Source organism: Cyprinodon tularosa, unplaced genomic scaffold, assembly GCF_016077235.1.
Source record: "Cyprinodon tularosa strain WSP-4 unplaced genomic scaffold, ASM1607723v1 ctg26, whole genome shotgun sequence".
Classification (NCBI taxonomy): domain Eukaryota; kingdom Metazoa; phylum Chordata; class Actinopteri; order Cyprinodontiformes; family Cyprinodontidae; genus Cyprinodon; species Cyprinodon tularosa.
This window is the reverse complement of record NW_024038961.1, coordinates 3,779,941-3,807,932: the sequence shown is the minus strand read 5'-3', so window position 1 is coordinate 3,807,932 and position 27,992 is coordinate 3,779,941. Positions and strand designations below refer to the sequence as shown.

Sequence of the window (27,992 nt, the reverse complement as noted above, 5' to 3'; positions counted from 1 at the left end):
AACAACAAAATGTAAATTTAAACTTGAAGTGGAAAAAAAATGGACAAATACTGGACAAATCTTAAGTGCTATTTTCTGATGATAAGAGAACACACATTAAAGAAAGAGCAAACAAATATATTCATTTTAGGAAATACTGATCACCTTAGCTTTGACTTTGATTAGCTCAAAGCATGGCTCTTTCCTTTAGTTCCTGTTGGGCACAATTAGACTTGGCTCTAATCGATTCTTTTTGATTAGGCTCTTTTTCCATCCTAACGAAGTACCACCTCTGTGTTGATGGGGTCTTCATAGCAATACAGCATGAAAAGCAGAAGTGTCAATTAACTAAATGCTGTATTTAAGTAGCTTTTGTACTTTGAGTTTTTATTTTTCTAAAACGTTTTAACTTGTACTCAATACATCTGAACACAATAATCTGTACTTTGTACCACTTACTTTCTTAAAAGCATCTAATTACCACTATACATATTGATATCATTGTGACATCATAGCTGCAACAAAACAGATGGAAAATCAAGAGCACTGAGATAATCTGTCCCGTTAGAGCCCAGTTTGTTTGTAGAAAAATATTGATAACGACATGGATGAAGACAAACAGAGGGGAAACATTGCAGATGAGGGATGACATTCAGAGATGCAAACCATTCCCCATCCATTCCCTCTTTATTAGATTTTACATTTACATGATAATTATGTTTCAAGTACTTTTTCAATTTTGATGCCATTTGCAACTTTATTGTTGTAAATAGCAAAGCTCTAAAAGTATGCAGCGGCTCATGCAGGACTTATGATTTGATTAAGAATGAAGTCAGACTAAGTCAGTTTTTTTTGTTAGTATTCTCTTTACCAACACAGTTTGCAAAAGAAAAATAACAATTTTTTGTAGATAAAGCAACTTTAAAGAACAGTTTTATTTCATGATCTTGGCGCTGATGACTAGCTTAATGGTTCATTTAATTCACCTGTCTAGCTCCGCCCAGTTTAATTACCGTTCATCTGATCCACCTGCTCCAGTCTATTTAACCTGCTTGCTCCCAGTCAGCTGTGCCAGATTATTCAAACCCTTGGTGAGAGTTCTCTAGTATACCTGATTGTGTTGTGATTGCCTTACCTCTTAGCTTGCCTGTTCCTGTTCTGATGTGTTTGCCTTACACGTCTTCAGACTCCTGCTGGATTCTACTTGTGGACTAAACCTGGATCTGCCTCCTGACTTCCACCTGAATTTCTCCTTGGTACCTCTTCAGATCTCTGATCTCCTTGCCTGGACTCCTGTGAACCTCTTCGGCATAGGCTTTGGCTTTGCTTTGAAAGTGCTGAAAAGTCTTGCCTTTCTTATCTGCTCATCATCCAGTTCTGCAGTCTTCGAGGCGTCAGCATCTGGAACACTGCTGGTGGCGTTCTCTGTATGCTGTTTGTAGCCATTCGGCTGGAATCCACTCTTTCCTCTGGGCATGGACTGAATTTTAGGACCAGCTTAGTGAGTCATGAGTTCGTCATCATCCTCCGTGATATTAACGTGTTCACTGACCTGAGATTTCCCTCTGTAGAAGTTTGTGCCTTAGATGCCCCAGCTGCTGAACTGCAGATTCGCCATTTTTTAATAAACGCTTTGAGAAATCCACCAGTTTGTTTGCCTTAAGTTCTGAGCCCTTTGTTCTGAGCCTTGACATTGTAAAGGCTTATTTTGTATCCTTTTGTTTAATTGTTTTTTTTTTTACACAAATATCTGTTATTTCATCTACGTAAAGAATGTGAGTATTATTGACATCTCTTATAAAAAGTGACGGGACTTAAACTATCATTTACATTATTAATATTCTCTTTGGCTAAGAGAAACAAACTGCTGCACCTTGTCACTGAACAATATTTCTCTTTAAATTTTTTCTTCAGGCTCAGAAAATGCTTTGCCACTGTTGTGATTTTGAAATAGAGGAATTTATGTTTGTAATGGGATCGCGCTCATGACTCAGCCAATGATTCATACTCCTAAACCATCAATGACCAGAAGTCATCTGACTTCACATTTCTGATACTTTAAAGGAGCTGGTAACTAATAAGTATATAATGGAAAGTCCAAAAAGACTGAATGCAATTGAATGGAGCCAAGTAGGTAATAGTGGAAAACAGGCTTTAATTAGCGTTTTAGTGCCTTGACTTGCTTGGATTAAAAGCAGAAAATTAAAACAAACTTGAAGTTTTTGTTTTGTTTTTGTTTTTCAAAAAACATCTTTAATTGAACAACAACATTTGAAGGTTAGAATGAGTGAGTCATTTCAGAATTTTTTTTTTTTCAGATCATACAAAAAACTGCTAGTTTTAAATAGCTGATATGCTTACCAAAGAGTAACCTGTAACCATGCAGAAATATTTCCTCTTTTTAAGCTTAAATGTATATGATAAAAAAAAAAAGAATTTGAATGGAATAATGACATGAATTAAACTAAAATGCTCAGCATTTGTACATACCTGTAAGGGATTTTATATCCCATAATAGCCTTGATGTGTTTTGTTCCACCAGCTGCAGACTTATGACAGCTACATAGCACCTGAACAAACTTAGAGTCTCTAGATTTACCTTTTTTTCACCATTTTTCTTTTTTTATGTCAACACTGTGCAACATATCTTATGACCCCAGTGCCTTCAATCACTCAGCTTTGCGATCCATGACAGTCTGCTGATTTGTTGGGAATAGGAAGTAATGTCTTAGGTCAGATCATTTTCCAGATCTGGGTCTTGATGGAGTCAGAAGGGGGAAAACAGAATCGATGTGTGTGGAGAACAGATGGCTCCAGAGGCTGGATGAAACATAGTCTGTGGGAGGGGCTGACCATGAAGCAGGGCGGGGCCTGAGTGTGTGGCACTCTGGAGAGGAAAGGTCGACAACGGCGGAATGGAAGCAGCAGCGATGGACAGTTGACGATGAAGAAGGAAGGAGGCCATAGGTTTGCTCAAGTCTTGGTTCTTTCGCAGAGTAAGTCTTATCTACGGAAAAAGAGCAAAATAAACCAAAACTACCATCAAGATCTTATTTTTTGGCATGTAAAAGTAGATGGCACAAGAGAAAAGAAAATGGGGGAGTGGTATCAATAGTTCCATTGGCTGTTTGCTTACAGTGTGAAGGCCTGTCCCATCATACTAAAGCAGGAGAAGAATGGAAGTACATTTTATTCGAAGATAAGAGAAAAAAGAAGCTAAAGACTGAATAAAAAATAGTTTGAAAATGTCTATTGGCTTTATGAATCATTTAAGAGGAGCTATTTGAACACCAAAGGGGGAATAGAAACCCACATCAGAGTTTTTATTTTATGCTGGTTTCAAATCAGCAACGCAAACCCTGATTTTACACAGTGAGTCACAGTGCTTTATCATTAAAAAGCCAAACAAGGTCAGGCTTCCCTTCGTCCATCAGATTCTCCAGAGATGCTCCCAGTTCGGGGGACTGTGGCTAGCTTGTTCTCGCTTTCAGCAGTGCTTCAGTCTGACCAGAACCTTAAACTTTCTACTTCGACAGCTCCTGGGGAGCTTCGACAGGAAACAGGAGATCAGAGCGAGAACACAGGCAGAGAGTGTCCTAGAGCTGAGTAGGGGCAGCTGGCCTTGCCCCACCGGGAAGTAAGGGATGACATCGGACAGTGTGCACTAGTGCACTGCAAAGGCAGCAGGCAGCAGGCAGCCGAGGCCATCACTAGAGTTACAAGATGTGGACGAGTTAAAGGTGTAGTGGAGGATTTTCGTGCATTTTTTTAAAAAGACCTTCTCTTTACAAAAATGTACATGGACAACCATGTGTCACAGTCTTGGTTTTCCATTTGTTGTCCTCTGCTGCCCTCTTGTGTCCTTTCCCTAGCTCTGTTTTCTGCTCTGTCCTCACCTGTTTTCAATCTTCTCGTTAGCCCTCTCTTTGTATCTGTCCCCTTTAAAAGCCTCCCTTTTCAGTTCCTGTTTGCTGGATCCTCATCTAACGTCTGTCTGCTTACCTCGTCTCTCCCTGGCTCCTAGAGTTTGGTTTCCCCTGATGTCTCCTTGGTCCTGGTTCGTTTTTTATTTTTGTTGGATCTTTGATTCCTGCTTCCGTACCTGTAAACCTCATTAAACCCACCTAAATTCACCTCTGCCAACTTGCCTCTGCTTTTGGGTCCTCAATCCAACACCAAACCTTGACACCATGTACCCACTCCAGACAGGGGATGCTTATTGAAAGCGTGCAAGAGCCTATTTCTTCGTTTCTCAAGCGTGCTCTGTTTAAAAGTTGCCGTTTGCATCGCTCATACAAGCTTTCTTTCCAAAAGAAGATTTTCAATTTTTCCTCTATTTCAGACTCACCACCGGTAAGTGAAAATGGAGACGAGCACGTAGGATGGCCTTATGTAAACATATCACCACAATGATAGACAATTAGGAGGACCACTTCTTTTGATGATCCACCCAGAAAAAGAACATCCTCCACTATTACTTTAATGACTTAGCGGTCCTTCTAGGGCTAATGTAAAATTGCTTTTTTAAAAGCCACCTACAAACATCTTAAGAGCATTCCTTACTTAATCCAATGTCAACATAATTTTTTCCATCTTTCATAGTCCCTAACTGAAAAAAAAGAAAAAAACTCCTGCTTCTGATGCTGCACATCCATCACAGCTGTTCGTCTGTAATCAAAAACTATGCTTCTGCAGTAAAGGATTAATTTATTTTAACGTCTTTTTTAATATATATATATTTTTTTTTTTAATCAGAGGTTCCTATAATTGAGTAATCTGCTGCATTTAGTCACAGTGTCTTATTTTAAACATCAAAGCAAAGCAGAAGTAAATCAGTTTATCCTTCATTCTCATTGCGGATGTTTTGGTTCACTGAGTGCAGAGAGTAGAGTTTCCTAGAAGGGGCTTCAGAGAATCAACTGTAACCAAACAATGATGAGAAAAGAAACAACAGTGAAGCAGCAGAGTACTCACAGCCTGGAGACTTTGAAGCCTCTGGGTGGGAGTGTAGGGGCTGAACTTCGGCTTGGCTGGTTTACCTGCTGCTCTATCCTTGTGTCTTCTGCTGCTGATATGCTGGAGTACAAAGTGGAAAGATAAACATACAGGAAATTACATCCAGACACAGGAAAAGTGTTAAAGATTGAAAAGAAAAATAGGAACGTCTCCCTTAGTTTTAAAAACAACCATTTTTCTAAAAATGCTCATTTTTAGTATTCAGGGAGACTTTTTTTTTCATCTGTTGGTTCTTTTTGATTCACAGTAAACAAAACGGGCTGATATGAAGGACCTTTTGATTTGATTGACCATCACTAACAGATGGCTGAAGCTTGCATGGCTGACAACCAGCACTAAGCTGCTAAATATTCATGAGCACCTGGCCAAAGTTAACTTTGAAACAGTTAGGTATGGAGACCAACTCTATGCAGTCATATCACGAACAGAGAGGGCAGCGTCAGAGTCAAATGCTCTCTGAAATAGAAAAAGCTCAGTAGCTTTGTACTCATTATCTTGGGAGATCAGTGATTTTATCTCACCTGCATCGACAGGTGTGAGATGTTCCCACTGAGATTTGGAATTAAATATGCAGAGTCCGACATATCCTCCTACATGAGTGTAATTCATGACGGATAAAGGGATGGAGCTGTTGAACTGTGTGGAAAGCAAATGTGGGAGACAGCTGACCTTTTTATAGCATTAGAGTACATGAAAAAGATGTCTGATAAGCCAGGATCTCTGATGTCTGCTTGTGCTTTATTTGAATGTTATTGCCTAAAGTATAGTTACTAGAAATAAAGAAAAAACAGGGTTTTAATTTATCAAAGAGTGTGTGGGATCTATACTAACAGTGTATGCATACTGAAAAGCTTTAAAACTGGTTATGAAAAACATATTTCTGATTCATCAAAACCATGTGCATTTAATGCAAAGTATAATCAGTTTAAATAAGTCATGTACTGTGGATACTTTCACAGCTATATGTTGATACTTTCACAGCTATAAAGCACATAACCTCACAAAAAGAGCAGCAAACTTTCATGCTAAATAGCTCAAATATATACAAATGATAAAGGGTTAAGTGAATTAAGATATGGTTATCAAAACAAATACTGAATTATTTAGTGGTTTTAGTGGTACCATTTAGTACCATTGGTGTCTATTAAACATTTTTTTTACTAAATGGTGTTCGCAAAGTTACTGTGTTTCCAAAACATCAGTGGTATTAAAAAGCAATAACTCTTTCCCTAAAAACATGTTTTCAAAAGGCTATTTGAATACAATCCAGATGTTATACATACAATCATGAACAACTAATTGGAATTTGAATAGATGTACTGCAACACTACAGCACTGATGGCTGTCCTAATTGCTCCCTCCACTCACCTGTCTAAGTCTGACGGGTTGTTCATTATTGCTCATCTAATCCACCTGCTGCTGCCTCTATTTATTCAGCTCAGTCCAGCCATTGTGGCCAGATTATTGCTCTTGTTCATGTTCTTGTTCCGGGGGAGGTGGCCAGTGGAGAGAAGGTTTTTTAGCCCTCTGTAGTGTTTCTGATTTCCTGATCCTGATCTGTGTCTCATCCATTGAGCATCTCTGTTGCTGTCTGGTCTCAGTGGAGAGAGCAGTTTTTAGCGTCACGTAGTGTTCCTGATATCCTGACCTGTTCAGCCTCTCAACCACTGACCCTGCCTGTTCCCATCTGAACATTCTGCCTGAACCGCCTGTGGACTCTTGGAACCCTGAACCAGCCTGTTCTGGTTCTGATCCGTTTCGCTGACCGGGCTCGGAGTCCTGCATATTCTCTGGGGCTGCAGCATCTGGGACACTGTGGGCGGTGCCTACCACATCTTGTTGGCTGGATCCTACCTAATTTTCTGGAGATGTACTAAACTGTTAAACCTATTTAGTGACTTGAATGGATAAACATCCTCCGTCAGATTATCATGGTCCCTAATCTGTGTTTATCTCTTAAACCAGAGTTTCCTGTGATGGGTGGTGCCCCATCCTAGCTGCTGATACTGCAGATCCACAGCCTGATCTTGATTTTAATAAACGCTTTGAGTTATTCCACTGTCTGTCTCGCCTTATATACTGTGTCCTTCTGTCCTACATCATGCCACTTGGTGCCAACCTCTTAAAGCGCTGCTTAAAATCCACCAGCTATGGTCAATTAAATAGCAGCATGCTTCAATTTGTTAACATAGAGCATGTTGCTTTATTTTGCTCTGTGTTCAAGTGTACCATATGAAACTTCTATAATAATTACTATTTATGAAACGATGTAGTATGTTCAGAAAGGAAAAAAATAACAGCTTCTTGATAGCAGGATCTAGTGGTAATATTCCTTTTTGTTAAACAGTGATTTTTCTCAGAGTTATTTGGCATGAATTAGAATTCTTAATCATTATTCCTTCAGAAATATATTTCCATTTTAATCACTGTTATCAAATTACTCATGCTTATAAGTAGTTGCAGGTATGGGCAAGAAAATGGTAAGATTATGCCAAATTTCCAGCAAGAGTTGAAGAAAAACAGAGCATAAACCTACGTCATCAACAGCACAACAAGTCAAACCTTTTTTCAGGTTTCCTTAAACAGTCAAAATTGATTATTTTGATTGAAACCCCAATGATAAAGGCTTATTGAGCAGAGAGATACATTTTATATATGAAATAATATTGTGTAATTTTAACTGTTGCAGCTCAAAAGACAAAATTCTGTGAAAAAGTTTATATGAAGGCTCAAATGTTACTACTTTCACCATCAGTTAACGTACAATTAAAATAAGGAGATACAAGAAGCTGTTTAAAACAAAATATGTAAGCAAACTGCTCATTAGTGGGTACATGTCTGCTGTTATTCAATCAAGGTTTAGGAAAAAACTTTGAAAGCCAGTGGCTAGCAGCTTCATCAATCCATTTGCCTCCTTTACCCTTTAAAGAAGGCAATTAAATCCAATTAAGATTAAATAAGCTTCAATTTTGTATACCCTTTTTCTGATATAATCAGTATGTAAATATTTACATAATGTCTGTATGTGGTTCTTTATAATTTTACTGGATTGTTTGAAATAATTTTTTTAATTTCTTCATCATTCATTCATTCTGAAATAATTCACAATTTAATCTTAAAAGTCTTTAAAGAGCATGCAGTACAGCTCACCTGTTTGAGCTGAGTCTCAGAGTTCACATGCACATCGCATATCTCACAATGAAATGTTTTGTTCTGCAGTCCAGTTGGTGGCTCAGATGGAGCAACCATCTTAGCTTTGACCCCTATCCTGGGAAATGACTTAATGGCTCCATCACCGCTTCTAGCCTCCAGCATGGTTTTATGCTTGGTACCTGAGCACACATAGTGACATTGGTGAAGACCCAAACATAACACTCGTATGTAATGTTAGACAACACACTCACTATTTCCTACCGCTATTGTGAGCCTGTAGCTGAGAGGCAGAATTCACAGCCACCTTGCAGAGGGAGCAGTAGAGAAGGCGTTTTGCTTTCTCCTCCTCCGTCTCTCTATCTGGAGTCTCTGCTTCTCCATCTTTCTCAGCTGTCCTCGGACTGGCTGGCAGGGAGTGGTTGGTGGGCTCTTTCGATGTCTCAGGGAGGCCAGTACTCAACGATGTGTCTGAAGAGGAGTTTGGGGCTGAGGGCTCTAAAATCAGAAATACAATTAAGTGAACAGATGTAGTTACCGGTACTCAAAGAGATGGCTTAAAAAGAAACAGATGAGGCAGATTGAAGTATTAAAAGACAGAAGAATAATGGATCAATTTGACACGTTTGGCACTATTCATTACTTTGGACTTCAGTAAAAGGACTCGCCAGGATCTATACTAGCGTAAATGAGTGCGTACTCACAGCAAAACTGAAAAATCAAGCTGTGCCTCAGAGAAGTATTGGTTATTTCTGGTATAAAAATTAAGATTAAGATTTTAAGTTGGGCAAAGTTGTGTCACTTCAATAGCTTGAATCTTATGTGACATTTAAAGTATACAGTATTTGTAAGTAATATCAATTTTTCTTAAGTTGATTAAGTTGTCCTTGAAGGCAGCTCATGGAACGTTGTCAAAACCTAGAACTAAGTTTGAGAAGGCGACAATTTGCTTTCAAAGTCATGATTGTTTTGTGGGAGATTTTAAAAAGGTAAAATTTGAAATGCAGCCCATAGTTGATTGTGCTTTTGGGGGGAACTGATGCTCGGGTGCTTGACAAACTGAATCAGTTAAACAAATTCAGCTGCTAATGTGCAGGAAAATGTGACTTTTTTCATTCTGAATGGCTATATTTAATTTTATGATCAAAAGGATTTTGATAGACTCGTCTCTAAATATTTTTTGCATTGGAGACAGGCCCTCATTCAGCCTTCCAAAACATGAGCAAAGTAATTATGTTTATGGCAAGTATGTTGTTAAAAGAGCACACTGAACAGCATAAGTGATTATTTGGGTGAAGACACTGTTTATTGTTCTGTGTGACTCATAGATTATAATTAATAATTGGTTTTTGACACTGATAAGTAGAAAAATATGTCTGTGCTTAGGAATGTTGAGTTGAGGTTCTTCCATAGACTGATACTGTAATCCTACTTTACCAGAATCACTCTGGCATCTTCCTTGAACTTTTATTTAGTTCTTAAGGGAATTAAATCTTGAATAGATCTGGAGAGTTATACGATTTGTTAAAAGTACTCATTTGGTCACAAAGAATAAAAATGAGAACCAAACAATGAAAAAAAAAAATGGAATGGACTCTTTAAACAAATTATCTGTTCTTTGCCTGATTGTTAAAATATGTTTTGCTCTGTTGGAATTTTTGTCTCCTTGTAATAACACTTCTCAACCTTTTTTTTTTTTTTCTTCAACATTCCTAAGACTTTATCTTTGCAAACATCCCTAAAGAGGAAATTTTTTCAGTGGAACGCCTAAGCTGCCTTGTTCCTTTCCATTCACTGGGGAACCTCCTGTCATTACAACCGGCAGGACATTATTTATCTGTAGTCATTGGAACATTGTCTCAGCTGGGAATTGAAAGTCATTCCATCAAATATCCAACGCACCTGCTGCTTCCTGTCATTCCTTAGAGGAGTAGGTTTCAGGGAGGGTAAATTTATTTGCATTACTTACACATTTTTAAGCCATTTAAAAATGTATAAACCATAACACTGATGACACCACACTGAGAGTTCCACTACTGAGGAAGGAATGAGACCAAAGAGAAAACAGGGAACCCAGAGGAGAGAAAAGCTCTGTCTGTGTGGAACAATTAAATGCCATGGAGGAGCATGTGTTAGGGGTAAAATCCACATTATAGTTTGCTTTTTTGTAGTTTCTACTGGTGCATACAGTTTAGAGAAGAGGTCCATCCTCTTTTGGCTCACATGCAACCTGTTAGTTTTAAATTGTCGGTTTGGCCTCTAAGTCATTTCGACCGGTCCCTCTGTCTGACCAAGAAGTTTGCCAAATACAATCAAACCTTACTGAGGACTGGACCTAAGAAAGCCGGGTTCATTTCTGGAGACACTGGATAAGAACAGCTGTGGAATAGGGACCCTAAAATCCTTTTCCTTACCCTTTTATATCAAATGAAGTACAAATCACAATGACTCAGAAATCTTTACAAGTTTTCACAAAGGTATACGAGCTGTCACAGCTTTGAGGTCCAGCCATCCTGACCTTTGCTGAATGTCTCCCCGCTCTCTTGTAACCCATTTTCTTGTCTACATTCTTCAAAAACAAAAACAAAATAAAGGCCACTAGAGCCTTAAAAAAATTTAAAAATCTAAAAAAGTTTTCACAAAGGTTTTTATGACCAGATATTGTGATATATTAATTCATTCTTTAGTACTTTAGTTCAGTCCCTTTTATTCTTTTTTAGAGGTTCATTATTTGTTTGTCATATTCATCTCTATGTTTGTCAGTTTTATTTATTTTTCAATTTTTTTCTCATAGATATCTCTGAATAGCACATCGTTTGATTTGATTAATAGTGATTTTAAAACTTATTTCAGTTATTAGCCGTTTGTGGTTATCTTGTAGTCAGTTTTAAGGTTACTTATTGGTAAATAGAGACTAATTGGATGATTAGGTGTGTAGTAGTATAATTGAATATCTGCCAAATCTTTAAAATAAACAAAGAAGTCCTTTTAGCCCACATTTAATGACTCGCTGTACATACACCAATACACTGCTAAAGCTCAAACCTGACCAGGCAACAGGTAATTATGAGCGTTACCAACTTGTCTAATCGAACAACACACATTATTTCCCCTTGGATTTGTCTGCAAGCTACTTAATTGACAGTCCTACATAAAGATTAGTTGGCATTGTTATCTTTAGTGAGAACCAGCTGGTCCTGGAGGAGCAAAGACTGATTGAACGCATTCACTCTTTGCTATTAAGAATGATTAGCTGTGTGGGCGTCTGGTTATTTTCACTGATCCCTCTTGGTCTATGTTCATCAAGTGCTCAACCTGAAACTCCATCCTGAAGATGCTCTTTAAATCATCCTCAGACATTCAGATCTACCCATTTTTGCAGGGTTAGGTATGGAAATACAACCTTTCTTGCTCTTAAGTTTGGTAAAAGCTGCTGCTTTTGTGTCTTAACACCCACACAAGGCATCAGCATGGAGAAAAAACCCCGAACAAATATGCTGGAACGCAGTTAATGCTTCGACACTCCTCCACAGTAATGCTGACATGCCTCCAGATACACATACTCTTCAGGCGCACTGTACAGCTGCCTACAGACTGCATTCAAAGCATTTTTCAACACGCTTTTGATCTTAGGAGGCCACTGAATAAGGTTAGAAAATGTAGAGATGAAGCAGAGGAGAGGATAATGCTCAACCTTTAATCTCTTCACTGTGCAACCCAAAGCAGCAGGAGAATTCTCACATCAAAGAGTTAAAGTCGTGACTTAGGAGAGAAGGTTCAAGCCATACGTTCATATATCTAATGCTGTCATATAACTAATACCCATACACACAGACACATGAGCACAGAGGAGCATGCCTGCCTTCAGAGACAGACCTTCTGATGTCGTGTCAGAGCCAGAGGGCTGCAAGCAGGATGACGAGAAGATTTGCGATGTGGTTTCCTTGACGACTAGTTCAGAGGTCTTGATCTTTGAATCTGAGGAGTCCACGGCTTTGAGATTTTTCTCATGCCTTGTGCCACTGTAGTTAAAGGATGCTTCAGCCTGTATGTTAGAGAAAAAGATCAAAATTCTTAAAAGCAGCACAGAATATTTCACATTGCAACACTTGTACGTGGGAAAATCTTTCAACAACATAATTATAAGTCTGGTATGCTGAACTGAATAAAAAATAAAGGATTCTTCCCCTTTCATAGATAAAGGCCTCTTGAACGTTTGGCTTTGTATCATCAATCAACTACAAACCTCAGTGGGATTTAACATAAATTTGTGTGGTTGACCATGGTAGTGTAGTACATACTTAATTACGATGGACAGTAAAATATGGTTTCTCTGGATTATTTTAGTTTCATCTGCCACTAAAATACATAAGAGATATGTTGTCATTTTATCAACCTCCCAGACCACTCAGATCTTCTAGTCTAAGTCTACTCTCTAGACCCAGAACTAGAACCACACATGGAGAAGCAGCATTTAGTTCCTAAGCTCCACTTATCTGGAAAAAACTCCCAGAAGGCTGTAAAAACACAGAAAACCTATTTGTTTAGAGCTGCCTTTGACTGTTGAAGTCAAACTGTTAGCTGAAGTATAATTTATTGGATTTTATTTCTTTTACTGCCTGCTTTAATCATTTTTTTTATTATCATGCATTTATATTTGCTTTTATTTTACCTATCTTTTATTGTTAAATTCAGGTAAAGCACTTTAAGTTGTCTTTGTACTAATTGTTCTATACAAATAAACTTGCTTTGCCTCCACAATGCAATGGAACACCCTTTTGCTGCATTTAGTCTTTTAGAGTGTGTCTCCATTAATGTAAATTAGCTCAAGCTAAGTCCGATTCGATGAAACGTTGATTTAAAAAAATACTTTTTATAGGTAGGAGTTCTCTGAACTTTTCCACAATGTTTGGACTTTCATTAGGCCATTTCAGCAAATTTATATGTTTGGATCAAATCTATTCCATTGTAGATCTGGCTTTATGGGGAGGGCTGCTGTCCTTGGTGGAAAGTAAAACCTTAATCTTTTGCCACCTTTTAATGTTTTTCTTTAAATTTTGTCCATAATTTAGCCCTTTCATTTCCCTTTCAGCTGTGCCAGCTTTCCTGTCTCCCACTCAATAAAACCATTTCCACAGCGCTTTTCCATGTTAGACGGCGTTACTGATAATGTTAGCTTTCCTTGACATGTACAGTAGCATTTTGCGGGCCCTGCTTGGGTTTGATCTCATCAGATCACCTTCTTCCAGATGTTTTCTGTGTTGCATACATCATAGCAAACTTCAAACAGGACTTATGTTGATCTCTGAGGCTAGCATTGTCATTAGCGTTTTTGCTGCATTGAGGTCCAGCTCTTGTTAGTTTTGCAGCTGTGCCATGAGCACTTTTTTAAATTATTATCATTTCTCTTACTGTCTGAAATATTTGTGTCAATTACACCCTAGCCTGATTTTATCCAAACTTTCTTTTTTTAAGACAAACATTAAGGGGTGCTTCAAACCAGCCAATTGTTACAAAAGAAAGCTAAACTTCCTTAGAGCCAGTCAAACGGCTTTAAAGCAAAAGCAGGTCTCTTCAGCTGTTCAACTGTCATAAAAAGGGTGTGTTTAAAGAAACAAAAGGGCTGCAAGGGAGCAACATCTTAGCGAGAGAATTTCCCATGAGACACCACCCACCTCAGGGGTGAATCTCACTCGACAAACACCACAGGAGCTGGGCTTCCTCTTCAGGGGAGATGTTAACCCAAAGCTAGGTTGATCCATCTGCTGCAACAGATAATAAGGATAGGCGTTACATTAACACTTCATGTGAGAAATAAAACTTTACATTACAAAAATGATGAGTGTTATAACATGCTGTTAGTATGACTCATTGAAGAGGGAGAAAAAAAATGCAAAGAAAACATTAAACACATCAGGTTTATATAGACATTGCCTAAAAAAAGAAAGATTGCAGGTTTAGCTTAGTCTACTCATTTTTATGATTTTAATATTCAACAACTATAGGCTTAATAACTGGCACTTAACTCTACTGTTCTCTGGCAATTTTCTTTAAATTGAGACCATTTGATACAGAGTTTTTCAATCCATTCCCATGATGTAATATTGTTAAAGTAATCAGAAAAGCACTGTTCATGCAAGAGCATTCTCACAAACAAATATAGGTGCTTGGCTCCAGGTTACTTAGAGATTCACTTCCGTACAGAAAGCCCATATTCATATCTTCACTTACCACAGTATACATGTCAGATTAAATAATATTACTTATACTTCAGGTATAGTGTCTAGGTGTTACTTTATTGTATCTTTTATACTATATTCGTTGGTTGTGCTGTTATTTTTACATCTCTTTGCAGGTGATGAAGCAGACTGAACATGTTTTATCGTTATCTCCCTTTTATTTCGCCTTTCTTTAATCTTTTCTCTTTTTTCATTTTTCCTTTCCTGTTGTACTTACATTGCAGTGTACATAAAATCTGTAATACTCCCTGCATGAATTCTAATAAAGCTATTTATATCCCTAAATCAAGCGGAACACTATGGCAATAGCCGTACTGCTCCACTTGTGAAAATAAAAGCTGTTGGGCTCTCTTTTTGGCATCAAGACAATTATTCTTATTGCCACATCGCCAGACAGGACAATGTTAAAGAAGACAAACAAAAGTAATCAGAAAAAAACAGCAATATGTTTACATAAATGTGGTAAATATGTTTTTTATAATGTGCAGCCTTCATAAACCACTTTTCATTTGGAAAAAACTGCGCCTGATACGATCCAAATGCTTATAGGTAGAAATCTTTCTGTTAAAGATGTATAATAGCCCTTAAATTAATCTAAATTTTATTGTAGCACCACAAACTGTTAAAAACAATTCTAAAAACCTTGTTTTTAATTCCATTGAAATTTCGTTCACTAACACGACAGTCCAAGAGGTTAATTTCTCTAAAATGGGACAGACAAAAGAATATGGAATTTGAGTATCATTAACAATTTCTTCTGGTAATCATGAGTCTGGAATTGGCTCCCCAAAAATAGTTACTAACTATAGCTTACCCATACTCGAAATTAGAGCAAGGATTTAAAAGTCTCAACAGCACTGGAGAGTTGAAGAAGAAGGGTTGATGTAGACAAAAGTTTATCTTGACGTCACATTCAGTGAGCATGATGCCAATTTCATGCAATCACTTTTAAAGAATTACAGCAAAGGTTTAAATCACAGTTTCAAAATATTGGTTCAGTCAGATGAGAGTCAAGTTAAACTTTTTGGAGGGGGGGGGACCATCCAGGGGGGTTCTGGTGTAAAACCTAATAATCGACTCTTATTCGTCTTTAGTTAATTTTTATTTTTAATTACAACTCTTCAACTAGCACAACTGAACTTATGTAAAATAAAACGCAACATAATAAGGAAATACCCTTTTTTAACACTTGACATTTTTTTTATATTAATCTGTGCAGGGTCAAGTGTTAGAACACATCTTAGAGGGATTTTCAGACAATCAAAAGCAACCATGCCAAAAGGCAGTTGTATGAACCCAACTGAACAATCAATTTCGAACCATGTAAGGAGCCCAGAATAATTAAATTAAATTCAGTTCATTTATGTAACAGCAATTTACAACATATGTAATCTCAAGGTCCTCTACAGAGACCATTCAACCAGATCATAGAGTCAGATTGGTTTAAAGTTTTCTATCAAAGGAAAACCGGCATATTGCATTGGCTTAGTGACTTGAAAGCAATTCCTCACACCAAACATGCATGTATTAACAGTGGAGAGGAAAACTCTTAACAGGAAGAAACCTCCAGCATAACTAGACTGAGCGTGAGCGGCAATCTGCCGAGACAGACTGGGGTCCAAGGAGACAGAAGCAGACATACAAATGATACCTGCAGAGATACAAAAGGTAACTGTTAACCTGCTCCAAATGTGGCCCCATCCATGAAAGACAAAGCAAGCAGATGAGCTCTGAGCCAGCTCCTGTGTAAGAGGATGAAAAAGAGTACATATAGCTACTCATAGTAAGAGAAACGGGACTACACTGAAAAAAAGGCCAAGCTCCAACATTGGTAAACAGCAATATTGATGGAAGATGAAAAGTGGTCCCTATGTCCTCCAGCAGTCTAAGCCTGTAGCAGCATACCTATAGAGATTGTTGAACCAATCTCACTATAAGCATTATCAAAAAGTAACATATTAAGGGACCAGAGAAAACCTCAAGCAGAAAGGCCCTAACTGGGATTTAAACCCAAGGCAACACTTTATTCCCACTTTAAACAAGGTCATCAGGCCTGGCTTGAACTTGTGGCAATATGAATATTTTAAAATGCATGAAGATTAATATAAAGACCAGGAGTCTGATCAAGGTCATCAGTGGGTCATTTAGCAAAATTATTCTTGCTCTAAATGTTCCAACTTTAAGCTATGCAATGGGAGCAGATTTTTTCTTGTCCTGTTGGCAAAGTGGGCTTGCAGTAATGCAGTAAAAAAAAAAGAGGTCTTAGAGATTTTGTAAAAACAAGCAAAAAAAAAATCTCTTTAAATTAGAAGATCTCCCCACTCAGAATATGTTGCTACAGTAAAAGGCAAATGCAATTTACAGATTTTTATATATTTTTACATTTGGTTCCAATAAATCTGGGTGGAATATTTTCATTTACCAAATGAATGAGCAAAAACGCTGCATAGAGCCTCTTGGCACACCTGCATCTCAAACAAAAAAAGAAGAATTTTAACTTGGAGCATTGCAATCAGTGGGGTTGTCTGGTTTAGAAAAACTTGATATTTGTTTCAGCTCTGAATTCTTCCTTTGTTTAATGTCTTAATAAACTGAAACAGGTGGCGACTTCTGCTAAGCAGGATTGCCTTTAGCTATATCATCCAGACTACGCTCTTCGTCTATAACTACAGTTTGGCAAGGAAGCTTAGCCTTAGTTTGTTTCTAAACAAGCAGGGGGCAATGGGTTTTACAGGTAGTGAGTCATTTATGCTTACATGCACATGTCTAGACTTCCTAAAGAAACAGAAACAGGAAAAGTAAACTCAGACTTGGACTGCAGATCACACAGTAAAATTTCATGATCAGCAAATACTGTATTGCTCGTGTTCAATTCTATAGACCATCAATTCTGGTGTTTGGAAAAAAGCATTGGTGTGTTAGTTAAACACAAGGGTCTCAAATTACCAAAATAAAACGGTAAATCACTAAACTAGAAGACACACAAGTAACACAAAGAATGCATTTTATCTAATGCAGATTGGAAAGTCTCCCATCCCACTGTCTGTGCCCAGTTAACACAAGGGGAGATGTTCACACAAGAACCTGATGGTACCTCTGAAGGAACAGCAGAGATGCACAAATCAAACAGGAAAATCTGTCCATATCATACACTGCAAAAAATATAAATCTCAATAAGTTATTTTTTCTTAAAATAAGTGTGTTTTTCCTTGATTTGAGGAGGTAAGTAAGACACTTTGCCAATGGAACAAGACAATTTCCTTTTAAAATAAGAAAAAACTATTTTATCGTCTTATTTCAAGTAAATATTATCTAACTATCTTATTTTAAGAGTGAAAATACTCATTCCATTGGCAAATCATCTTATTTACCTGCTCAAATTAAGGCTAAATATACTTAATTTAAGCCATTTTTTACTTATTTCTGGATTGTTTTTGCAGTGTAGGTGTTAGTCTGGCATTGCATTCATCTCTCCTTTATGAAAGACTGTCAAGAAAAACATCATTGCTGAAATATAGCAAAAATAGGTCAGGTTTACAGTGCACCAAAACCTCTGATAAGAACCAACCATGATATAACTTTTTGGGCTGCAAAACACTATGTAAGATGGGAAAATAACAGAAATCACCTTTAATATAACATTTTGATTGTGAAACATAATGGTGGCAGCATCATGCTGCGGAAACCCTTTTTTTTCCATCAGGGAAGGTTTTTAGAGTTGGCAGTTAGTTGAGAGGACCCACATAGGGGGCAGAAGAAACGGGTCTATGAGAGATTGGAGCAGTGTTTCCTGCAGGATAACATCCCAAAATATTAAGGCAGAGTTGCAATTAAAAGATTTGAATCAAAGCATGTTTATGTGATAGAATGATTTACTAAGTCTACAATTTGAAATCCCTTAAAAATAGTGTTCAGCTGCTTTACAAATAAGAAAGACGTCCTGCTCTAGATGTACAAAGTTGGCAGAGTGATACCTTAAAGACTTGCAGCTTCAAGGGAACACAAAAATCCATATAAATGTAATATAAAAATAAACAATTGTTTGCTTTTTTTTGTTTATCAGATATAATAACTAAAAATATATTTACTGTAAGAGTGTATACAATAAGCCAAAGGTAAAGTTTACCTTATAATTAAGATAGCTAAATTTGCCCTTTACCAAGTACAATATCAACAGGTTTAACTTTAAAGTAAAAATATTTGCACAGTCCATAAATGCCATTTACATTATGCAGTTCTTTGTTTTTATTTATAGAGTCCTTTTTCCTTCTGGACTGCACATATGAATGGAAATTTGGACAGCCCAATTCTCTAAACGCCATCAGAAGCTTATTCAGATTTTTGTCATTGGAAGTGTTTCCCTATAGAAGTAAAACAAGTTTACAGAAACTCAAGAACATCATGTCTAATACCTGAAAAATATTGGTGCACCAATATGTAGAACACATTACAAACTGCAACTATTTCCAAACGGTGGGACCCTGGGTAATAGTCTGTTTAGTGCAAAGCTAAATCTTGCCCTTTTTATTGTTATTGGAAAGTCTCTATAGCTAGTTTGCACATTTACCTTGCGTCAGAAAGATCAAAAGAACTATATTGTGGTAGATCAGGATACAGAAAATGGGTTCAAATGGTTTAGTCACACAGTTAAAAATTAAGTCCAGAGCATTCATTGAGCTTCCAAGAAAGTATGGCCACCTAAGATTTAAAAATCTGTTACAGAATGGTGTCTTAATTTCAAATTGTTTAAAGATGCCCTGAGATTGTTTTCCTTTATGACTTGAGTGGAGTCCATTTGGACCACCATGAAGCAGTGGTGACCACAGCTTCTGTTAGCCATTAAACAAACAGCAACCTTTTTAAGGCACCTTTTAAACCTGCAGGAGTACCTCTAAAGGACTGTTCCAGGAATACTGTAAGACATTTTAATTTGAAGAGCAATTGTGTAGCAATGTTTGTGCTGCTTTATAAAATCAGAAAGTTCCAGATCCTTCAATACATGTGTAGTCCATAAATGATCCAATTATTTTTATTTTACATGTTTTTTTTCTTAAATTTTGGGTTAGCACTCCACCTTTGTATCAGAGCACCTCGAGGCTCTTTACTGAAGCTTGGTGTAATAAAACCAAACAACTGGCCTGCATGGAGGAAAATCTATTAGCTAAAGAAAACTTGGACACGTTTATACAGCAGTCTTCAAACTTATTGTGAATGCTGGCAAATATACATGTAAAGCCTTAAAATAAGATTTTTATCTACCTCTACATAGTGTGTTTCACAAAAACACCGTAATTTTTTTTACTACCAGCACCAGCTATTTTAAACTTAATTACACTTCAAACCTCAGATCTGATCAAACTCGCATAAAAAATATTTTTTGTTATGCTCTTTAATGTCCTTGCATAGATATACACATAAGAATAAGATGAGCTGATTGATTATCAAAACCATTTTCAAATAATGATTTGGAATTTTAGAGTGAAAAAAGCTTCCCAAGCCAACCTGTCCAAAAAAGAGAATATAATCAGTCCCGTTGTTAAACTGTAATAAAGCTCCTTTTTTATTTTAGTTTGATTAGCTACAACCAATATGATATCAGGAAACCACTCAAATAGAAACTGACTTTCAACATAAAAAAAACTTTCAATAGAAAAAATAAAATAATTATCATGCCAGCTCAAAATAATTATCATGCCAGCTCAAAGAAATTATCATGCCAGCTCAAAGAAATTAAAAACTGTAAAGAGATCAATGGAGAACAGGGGTTACAAAGTAATTTGTAAGGTTTAAGGAATCCAGTAATGAAGTTGAAGTCTTCTACTACAACTAAAAAAAAAAAAAAAAACATAAAAAAGAAAAATTTACTATATGTGGATAGCATAAAGAGCATTTAAACAAGATGGTGGTGCAGGTTTGGGACAACCATAAATTCAGCTGCCTTGCAAAAAGCCTTTAAGCAGAATGCCATTTGTTGGTAGGTTTAGACAGACGTTAAAAAAAAAAATAAAAAAATTATATTTTGATAACTACCTTTTTTAATCTTTACTCAGGATTTGTTTAAATAACCTGGATTTTTAAACAGTGCTTAAAAGAAAGATGTTTAGCTGTACACATGAAGATCAGCTTATTGTATTTGAGTTGCCAAAAGGAATAGGCTCTTTCAAGCGGGGTGGAAGTTTGAGAGGACCCAAATACAGACTGAGAACCAAGAATACTCACAACAAGATGGCAAAGAAATTACATCAAAACAGCAACATTGACTAAGCAGGAAGTGCATATATGGGAGAGAGAAACAAAGACCAGGCTAATCAGTAGATTTGGAGCAGGTGTGAACAGAGGAGTCTTGAAGGGAGCAAGGGAAAAGGAGACTGACACAAGAGGGCAACAGAGGGCAAACAAGACATACATCAGAACTAAAATAAAATCAAAAATAACTTGAATAACACAAAATGGAAATAAAACCAACAAAAATTCAAAGATAAAACCTAAACACAACTAAAAAACAATTTTTTTTAATTAAAAAAATTAGGGTTCACTTATGAATAATTGTTATTGAGGTAGAGCTCCTGGAACTTTTCTATGTCGGATCATGTCATTGTAATAGAAAATTTATTTATTTTAATCAGACATTGGCATTGGCCAGTTAGGATTATTTGTTATGGACAAAAAACCAGCTGAATTCCTATCAAGGCAAAGAGCAAGCTTTTGCTAGCTTTATATCCTTGTTGTCAGATGCACTGGAATCCTTATCTATGCTCACAGTTCTCTAACTTTCCCACATGAAGACTATTTTTTTGTCTAATTCATGAGAAGCTAAACTTTTCAAATAAGAATCTATGACCATATTATAAAAACATTTCAAGGAATGTGGTATTTGCATCTCTTGATGAGAGTGAACATCAGAGCTCCTGCAGTTCCCTTCACCTTCGATCACAAGTTTCACACTCCACCGCTCCATCTGTTCACCTCTAAACTCTCTGCCTCTCCCTTGGCTTCCATCTTATCAAAGTCACCTTCCTGTATCCCACTGGTCTCACTCTCCTATCCTCAACTCCTTTCATGCACCTCATAACCGACAAGCACCTGTGGCAAAGTCAGCTCGCCCTCTTTTGCTCATGTCCTCCAATCTCCTACACTCACAAACTCACAGACACACACAGAAACCAAATCAGCAGCAAATGCAAATCCTCTAAATGAAGACTTCCGGTACATAACACAGCATCAATTATAATCAGTACAATCTTTGTGCAAACCCACTGACACTCAGCAGTAGTTACTTTTCAGACATGCTCAGCTCCAGGGAGCCATTTGAGGTTGAAACATTCATCCAAGTGATATAAAGTAGATATGTTCAAGCTGGATCAAAATCAAGATTATACATGTATGATGAAAAATGCTGTTATGATTTATTGCAGATTACCATTTGGATAAACTCCTGACATCATCACAAAACCTATTTGGCATGAAATAGGTGCTTCATTTGGATGTTTGATATTTAAATGATAAATTTATTAGAATCAATATGCATTGTTCCAGATAAAAGAAAAAAAAAAAACTCAATCAGCAAAACTGATCGGAGGGCAAATGCACACCATCATGAGTTTAAACAAATGGGTACCACAGAAAACCCTCTGAATCAATATAGGCATGGTGGTGCCTACGAAAGCTTTACTGGAGTTAAAGGCTTAATAAGAGATGCAAATAACAATCCACCCTGGGAGAGGTCAGCTGTGCACCAAATCAGTTTAATTCAGAAGAGGAAACATCTTTTAAATATACTCAAAGAAAGCTTCATTTTTTTTCTCCTTTTACTGCATTTACCTTTAGTTATTGTTTTTTAACAAAGATTAAATATAAAATGTTATATGAATTTCCTGTAGTTGATATCTTCTCTTTTAAGCAAAACAGGAAGCATTGCACTAGTTCACATGATAAACATTCACAGAATGGATATGTTTGTTTACAAAAATACATCTATTGTGAGAATTTATTAGATGGATAAGTGTCTTTCCTCACAGGTCTCTCTGTCATTAACACAGTTTGGGCCAGGATTGTAAAATAAAAGCAATAACCCAGGTATAAAAAAAAATGAATAAATGAATAAATAGTACATGCCCTGAAGCCAGAACACTGAGATGATCCAAGCCGTTTGTGAGCATAAAGTTTATTAGGCAAGAACCTGATTTCATTTACAACTACGTTTTATTTTCTGCAGTTCATGTTTGATAAATTAAAAAGAACATAAACAAAGCCCTAATTGTGTGTTTAAATATGCATGACTTTTTTTTGTCTGGGCCAAATGAAAAGGTCTCACTATAGCCTCCATCTGATTCTATATCAGTTTTCAGATTCTCTTTAAACCACCACTTGTGTGGTATTAAGTTTAAGTGACTTTTTTGTTAAACAATTTTATGCTAATACTCTGCTGAGTGGTTTGGTGGAACATGCTTGTTGCATTTTTGTAGACTTTAGAGAAAGAGGGCTAGTCATACATGGACCAACTCCTCTCTAAGAGATGCCAGAATTTTAGAGTACTAAAAGACAGTTTGTGTCACCAGTAGTCACTAATCTGTTTGGGGAAATGGGAGCAGACTAATTGCACCTTATTGGATCTTAAATTCCCCCAGTGGCTTACCAGTTGAAGCCTCAAAGCTACTTCACTTATACAGCAAATTTCGTCACATCGTCCTCCTCACTGAATCAATGCATTATTTTTCTTCACCAATCAAATTTTAACTGCAGACTTTTTTTTCACAACTTTTGTTTTTGGTTTGCATTGTAGTTATGGTGTTGCATTTCAAATTAAATTAAATCATTCTTTGCTCACTTTTCATAACATGCTGGATGGGTAGTGCTTGCTTGAGATTGATGGAATGCACCTGTGACAATCAGCTATGAACTCATCCAGGAGAATAATAGAACTGCATTGTAAAGATGAGACTAGCTGTGTCCAAACGTCTGCCCCCTAAATCCTTCAATCACTATATAGTGGACTGGAGTCACCAGAGAACCTTTCCAGATTGGGGGAAGGAATGAGTGAGCTATTGATCAACTGGTGGACCACTGGTGCCATTTCCAGGTCGGAAAGATTGGTTACCAACAATCTGTTGTAAAAGTCCACCATTTGTTCGAGTCTTGGTTGGGGATGCTCAGCTGCTGAGAGAGGCTTCCAAAAGTAGATTTGTGGGACTGAATTTGTTGATGTTGGTCAGAGAGTTTTCTCCTGAGACCATCTCCTAGATCTGTTTGGCCTGAGGGTTCTGTCATGTTGTTAGGTATATATATCTAACCCGCATTCAGATGGACGGATGGATGGATGAAAATAGTCTGATATTCTGGCAGGGAAATAAGGGAGGGAGAATATATATATATATATATATATATATATATATATATATATATATATATATATATATATATATATATATATATATATATATATATATATATATATATATATATCCCACAGACTGCCACTCTTGGTCTCTGAGCAAGATCCTTAACCCCACAATGCTCCCCGGGCGCCCCACGATGGCAGCCCACTGCTCCTCAAGGGGATGGGTTAAATGTAGAGGTACATTTCTCCAATGTGAGATTAATAAAGTTAAATTATTTATTATTATTTATCAAATAAGGGCAAATGTGAAAGGGATAGGGGAGAAGGTAAGGTGCTTGGTCCTTGATAAATATAATTTTTCCAGGCAGAGTAGCAGTTTGAGAAAATAGCAAATACAGATACACAGCATTCTTGTGAAAATATGCAAAATGAATGTATCTCACCTTTCTTGTTGAAAGCTCAGAGAACATCCTGACCTGCATACATTACTATGTCTGTTAAAAGCTTCTGTAAATAGTCCTCTGGGTCACATCTGAGCAGATAACTATCATGCTAAAACTGACACTGAGAATATAAAATCCATTTTAATTGTAAGTGCACCTAACAGGTTACGTGTTTTGCAGATGCAAACAGAAATCTTTATCATATTATTTCTACGAGCTAAAAATCTGATTTCATACATTGAGCAGATAGGATTAAATTAAGATATTAATCCTGATTATCTCCTTGAAACCTGGACCTGATCTGTATTAATTCATTCTACCTTCACAAACACAGAGACGGACAGCTCTGAGAAAGGTTTTGCATAAGATATAACAAGGAAGCAGCTCTTACACCCCCCAGGATGTATGAAAATGTCACCACTCTCTGCATCACAGGTGATATATTTGGAAAGGTGTAGGCAGCATGCCCATATTAAACATTTACTTCCACGCATGGATGCAAACTAAAAGCACGACTCCCACTCTATGAAACAAAAATGAAATTTTAAAAAATTGTTTGAAGGAGGTAGAAATCTGAGGTTTGATTCAGTGACATTTTGTGCCGTCACCCAACAATGACTGACAGTACTCACATTGGCGAATCCAGGCAGCAGATGGAGGGGGAAAAGAGCCTTGGGATCTGGGGAGGGCTGGGTTCTGCCCAGCGTGTGATGAGCCAGAGGTGGCAGGGGACCGTGGTAGATATTACCTGAGACACATCACAGCAGACATAAACACACAATAGAGTTAAATTCTTCTGTTTCACAAGAAAATAATAGCAAGAGAAGTTTGTTGCTCTTGGATAAGTAGTACTTTTAAATTATTGCCCAAAGTATTTGCTTGCGTTTACATGTACATGAACTTTGTTCTTAATCAATAGGGTCCAGTGAGCCCAGTTTCGTCAATAGAAATTTTAATTTCTCTGTAAAAATGGTTTAGATGTATCTTCACATTTAGATGAGAAAACTAAAAGTGCACCATTCAACCTAAATTAATCCGAATGGGTTCAAAAAAGTTAAAGCTTGATGATGGAGACTTTTTCCACATGTCTCCACAAAGCATGATCTTGGTCCTCCTGTATTTTGTAGAAAATGGATTACATTTGCTCATCCATAGATAAAAATTCCAAAACACTCATGCACGTCAGACTTGAATCCTCACACTTAATAGAGAGGCAATAAAACTAAAATGTTGTCAAAGGGTTTCCTTTCTAGCCATGCATGCTGTAATATTCATTTATTTGACATGAATAAAAATGTCAGGAAATGAAAGGCATTTTTAGGGACATCAGATATGTTCTGGTCTTAAAAAGTGTATCTGTCACCATTGATGCATACCTCTTCTGAATAGTGTACATGTACTGGGGTCAAAACTGTCAAGTTTGAAGTGCTCTGGTGCATTGGAATGTGGTACGCTACTTTCACTGTGACATCTTGTTTTTGTTTTTTGATGTGTACATTTTTACCTCAGAATTAGATTTATTTCTTAATGCTTCCAAAGAGATTAAATATCTACTATCCAAATTAATTAGAAAGTTGGTCTTCTTGTGAGTTTTTCTTTCTTTTTCATTGATAGGCATGTCAGGTTGAATGGAGCACATTCTTAACGTAGCATAACGTAGATAATGGGTAATACAATTATTGAGGTATTACTGACATTTTTGTTGTACACATTGCATCTGTGTACAAATGCTAAAATCTCTTCTTGAAATCTCCAATTACAATGTTACAATGAATTTATCTGGTAAAAGAATTGTATTTGCTAGAGGGTTAGAGGGCTGTACTAGGGATTTTCCCCCTACAAATATTAAACAAAAAGCACATGCACATTATTATTATTTTCCTATTTGATTAGTAGGAAACAACCACAAAAGCAGAGAAAGTTATCTGATATTCTTGGCATGAAATGGACAAAAAAATAGATTGTAAGCCTGGAAATGGATTATTCCACATTGATAACTGATTCTTTAAAACATACTCAAGCTGTTATAACATTTATTTTATGTGTAAAAGTGAAATAATTTTGCATCAGGTGCAGATATAAGAGCCATCCCTTCTTTGAGGCACCACCTAATTTTTTATTTGTTGTTATATTTTAGCACAAATTACATCCTATCTTTTCAGAGCTTATCTTGCAACTTGTATAAAATCCATTTTCCTTTTTTATTCTTTTGTACCAATCCCTTCAACTAGATATGATTAATGAAAAGGCTACTTGTCACTTCTTTCGGTAAAGTTTTTTTTTTTTTTTTCAAAGATTAATTAAAATAATGTATCTGATAAGTAGTTAGAACACACACAAACAGCTTGTAAACACACACAAACATCAAACACACACGCACACACATCTACAGATTTAGTCCAGAGGGTCCAGCGTGATAAGCGTCCTGTTTGCATTTCTGATTGCTCAGCCTCCACTTTACAAGTTTTTCCAGCTTGATTGCAGCTTGAATCAAGACCAGGGTGCAAGTTTAATCATCATCATCATCAAGATCAACCAACACACCCATCCGTTCTGCCATTACTCTGATTGCCTTCGGCTGACGGCATGCATGTGTGTGCTTGCAACATTATGAGTTCTGGGCATCTACTTTCCTGAGAAGAGATTTGTTTTTAAAATGCAAAACACAGATACTAAATGCGTCCAGATCCCACACTCCTGATATAAAGTCAGAATGAGTAAATAGTTTGAGTAGCTAGTGTAAAAATATCTAGTCAGTCAACTTCTACAATCCTATGATGCCTAAAACTCAGAATCTACACAAAAACATTCCTGCTCTGCTTTATATTTTTTCATTTCAATTCTATTGTTCAACATACATTCAATGAACCTGGAGAGAAATATAAATACTAAACTGGTATTTGTAAATGATGAGCACCATACATCTATCAGTATTTCTGCAAACAGAACATCTAGATATGCATGCAACAAGTGATTCAGCTGTGATTATGTCAGAAAAAAATAATCCATCCAAGAATAAAAGCGCAGTGCTGCGTTTACATACCAAAATACATGCCGGCACAGAGTGAATTCCCACAGCTCAGTGTTTGAATAAAGAGCTTTTCATCTCTGAGCAAAAATTAGGCTTTCCTTTCTCTTCATCGGGCTATGTTTCTCACTGCAGCGGAGCCGCAGGCTGCTCCTTCCCATATGGATTCCCTCCTCCTCCTTTTCCTCCTCCTCTTCCTCCCAACTGCCCACTGCTACTACTCCTCCTCCTTATCACCGTGCCTTCACGATCCATGTACAAATCTACTTCTGTATTTTTATCTCTTACCGATTTGCTCTGAGTTTAGTCAGAATTGTCTCTAATTAGTGCAGCTGTGAGTCAATTCCCTCAGTGAGATCAAACATAAACACTTCTAAAGTAGGGCTACACAATATTTTCCAAGTAAATCATCCTTGGTATTAGAGTATGTACAATTTCTAAAACACAAAAAACTGTTTGGAATGCAATGATATTTTACATGTGTTATAAATGTGCATATTTGCTTATGTAAAATAAAGCTAGTTGGACAGAGTGTCACAGCAGCAGATGCTCACACCAGACACAAAGGACGTTGCCCCATATGAGTGTCGGGAGCAAAATGATTAAAGGCATAGTCTGTTACTTTTAGTTCGTAAAATAATTGAAATAATTATGTTTGATCATCAGACTCTATAAAATGAAGGTAATATGTCATCTTTCTTTCCGCTACCACAGTTATTACAACAGTAAGGTGACAAAATAAGGATTAAGGTGTTAATTTTCGTTACCACATTCTACCTCTTATTGTTGGGGTTTGTGGT

The 27,992-nt window shown here is 36.9% G+C and overlaps 1 protein-coding gene across 2 annotated transcripts; it reads right to left on the bottom strand.

The window, feature by feature from the left end:
- Window positions 1-1,708: 1,708 nt before the first annotated feature.
- LOC119785829 (zinc finger protein 385D-like) lies at window positions 1,709-27,364 on the bottom strand. Of its 2 annotated transcripts, none has more exons than XM_038288656.1 (8): window positions 27,208-27,364; window positions 24,797-24,912; window positions 13,821-13,907; window positions 12,022-12,190; window positions 8,410-8,643; window positions 8,146-8,327; window positions 4,954-5,055; window positions 1,709-2,986 (listed from the first exon to the last, which is right to left on the bottom strand). In XM_038288656.1, exons 1-8 carry the CDS (start codon window positions 27,215-27,217, stop codon window positions 2,747-2,749), a joined length of 1,140 nt encoding a protein of 379 aa, XP_038144584.1. In that variant the 5' UTR covers window positions 27,218-27,364; the 3' UTR covers window positions 1,709-2,746. The 2 variants fall into 2 exon arrangements, with proteins under 2 accessions (XP_038144584.1, XP_038144583.1); XM_038288655.1 differs by having other exon boundaries at window positions 13,821-13,910; window positions 27,208-27,363.
- Window positions 27,365-27,992: the final 628 nt, after the last annotated feature.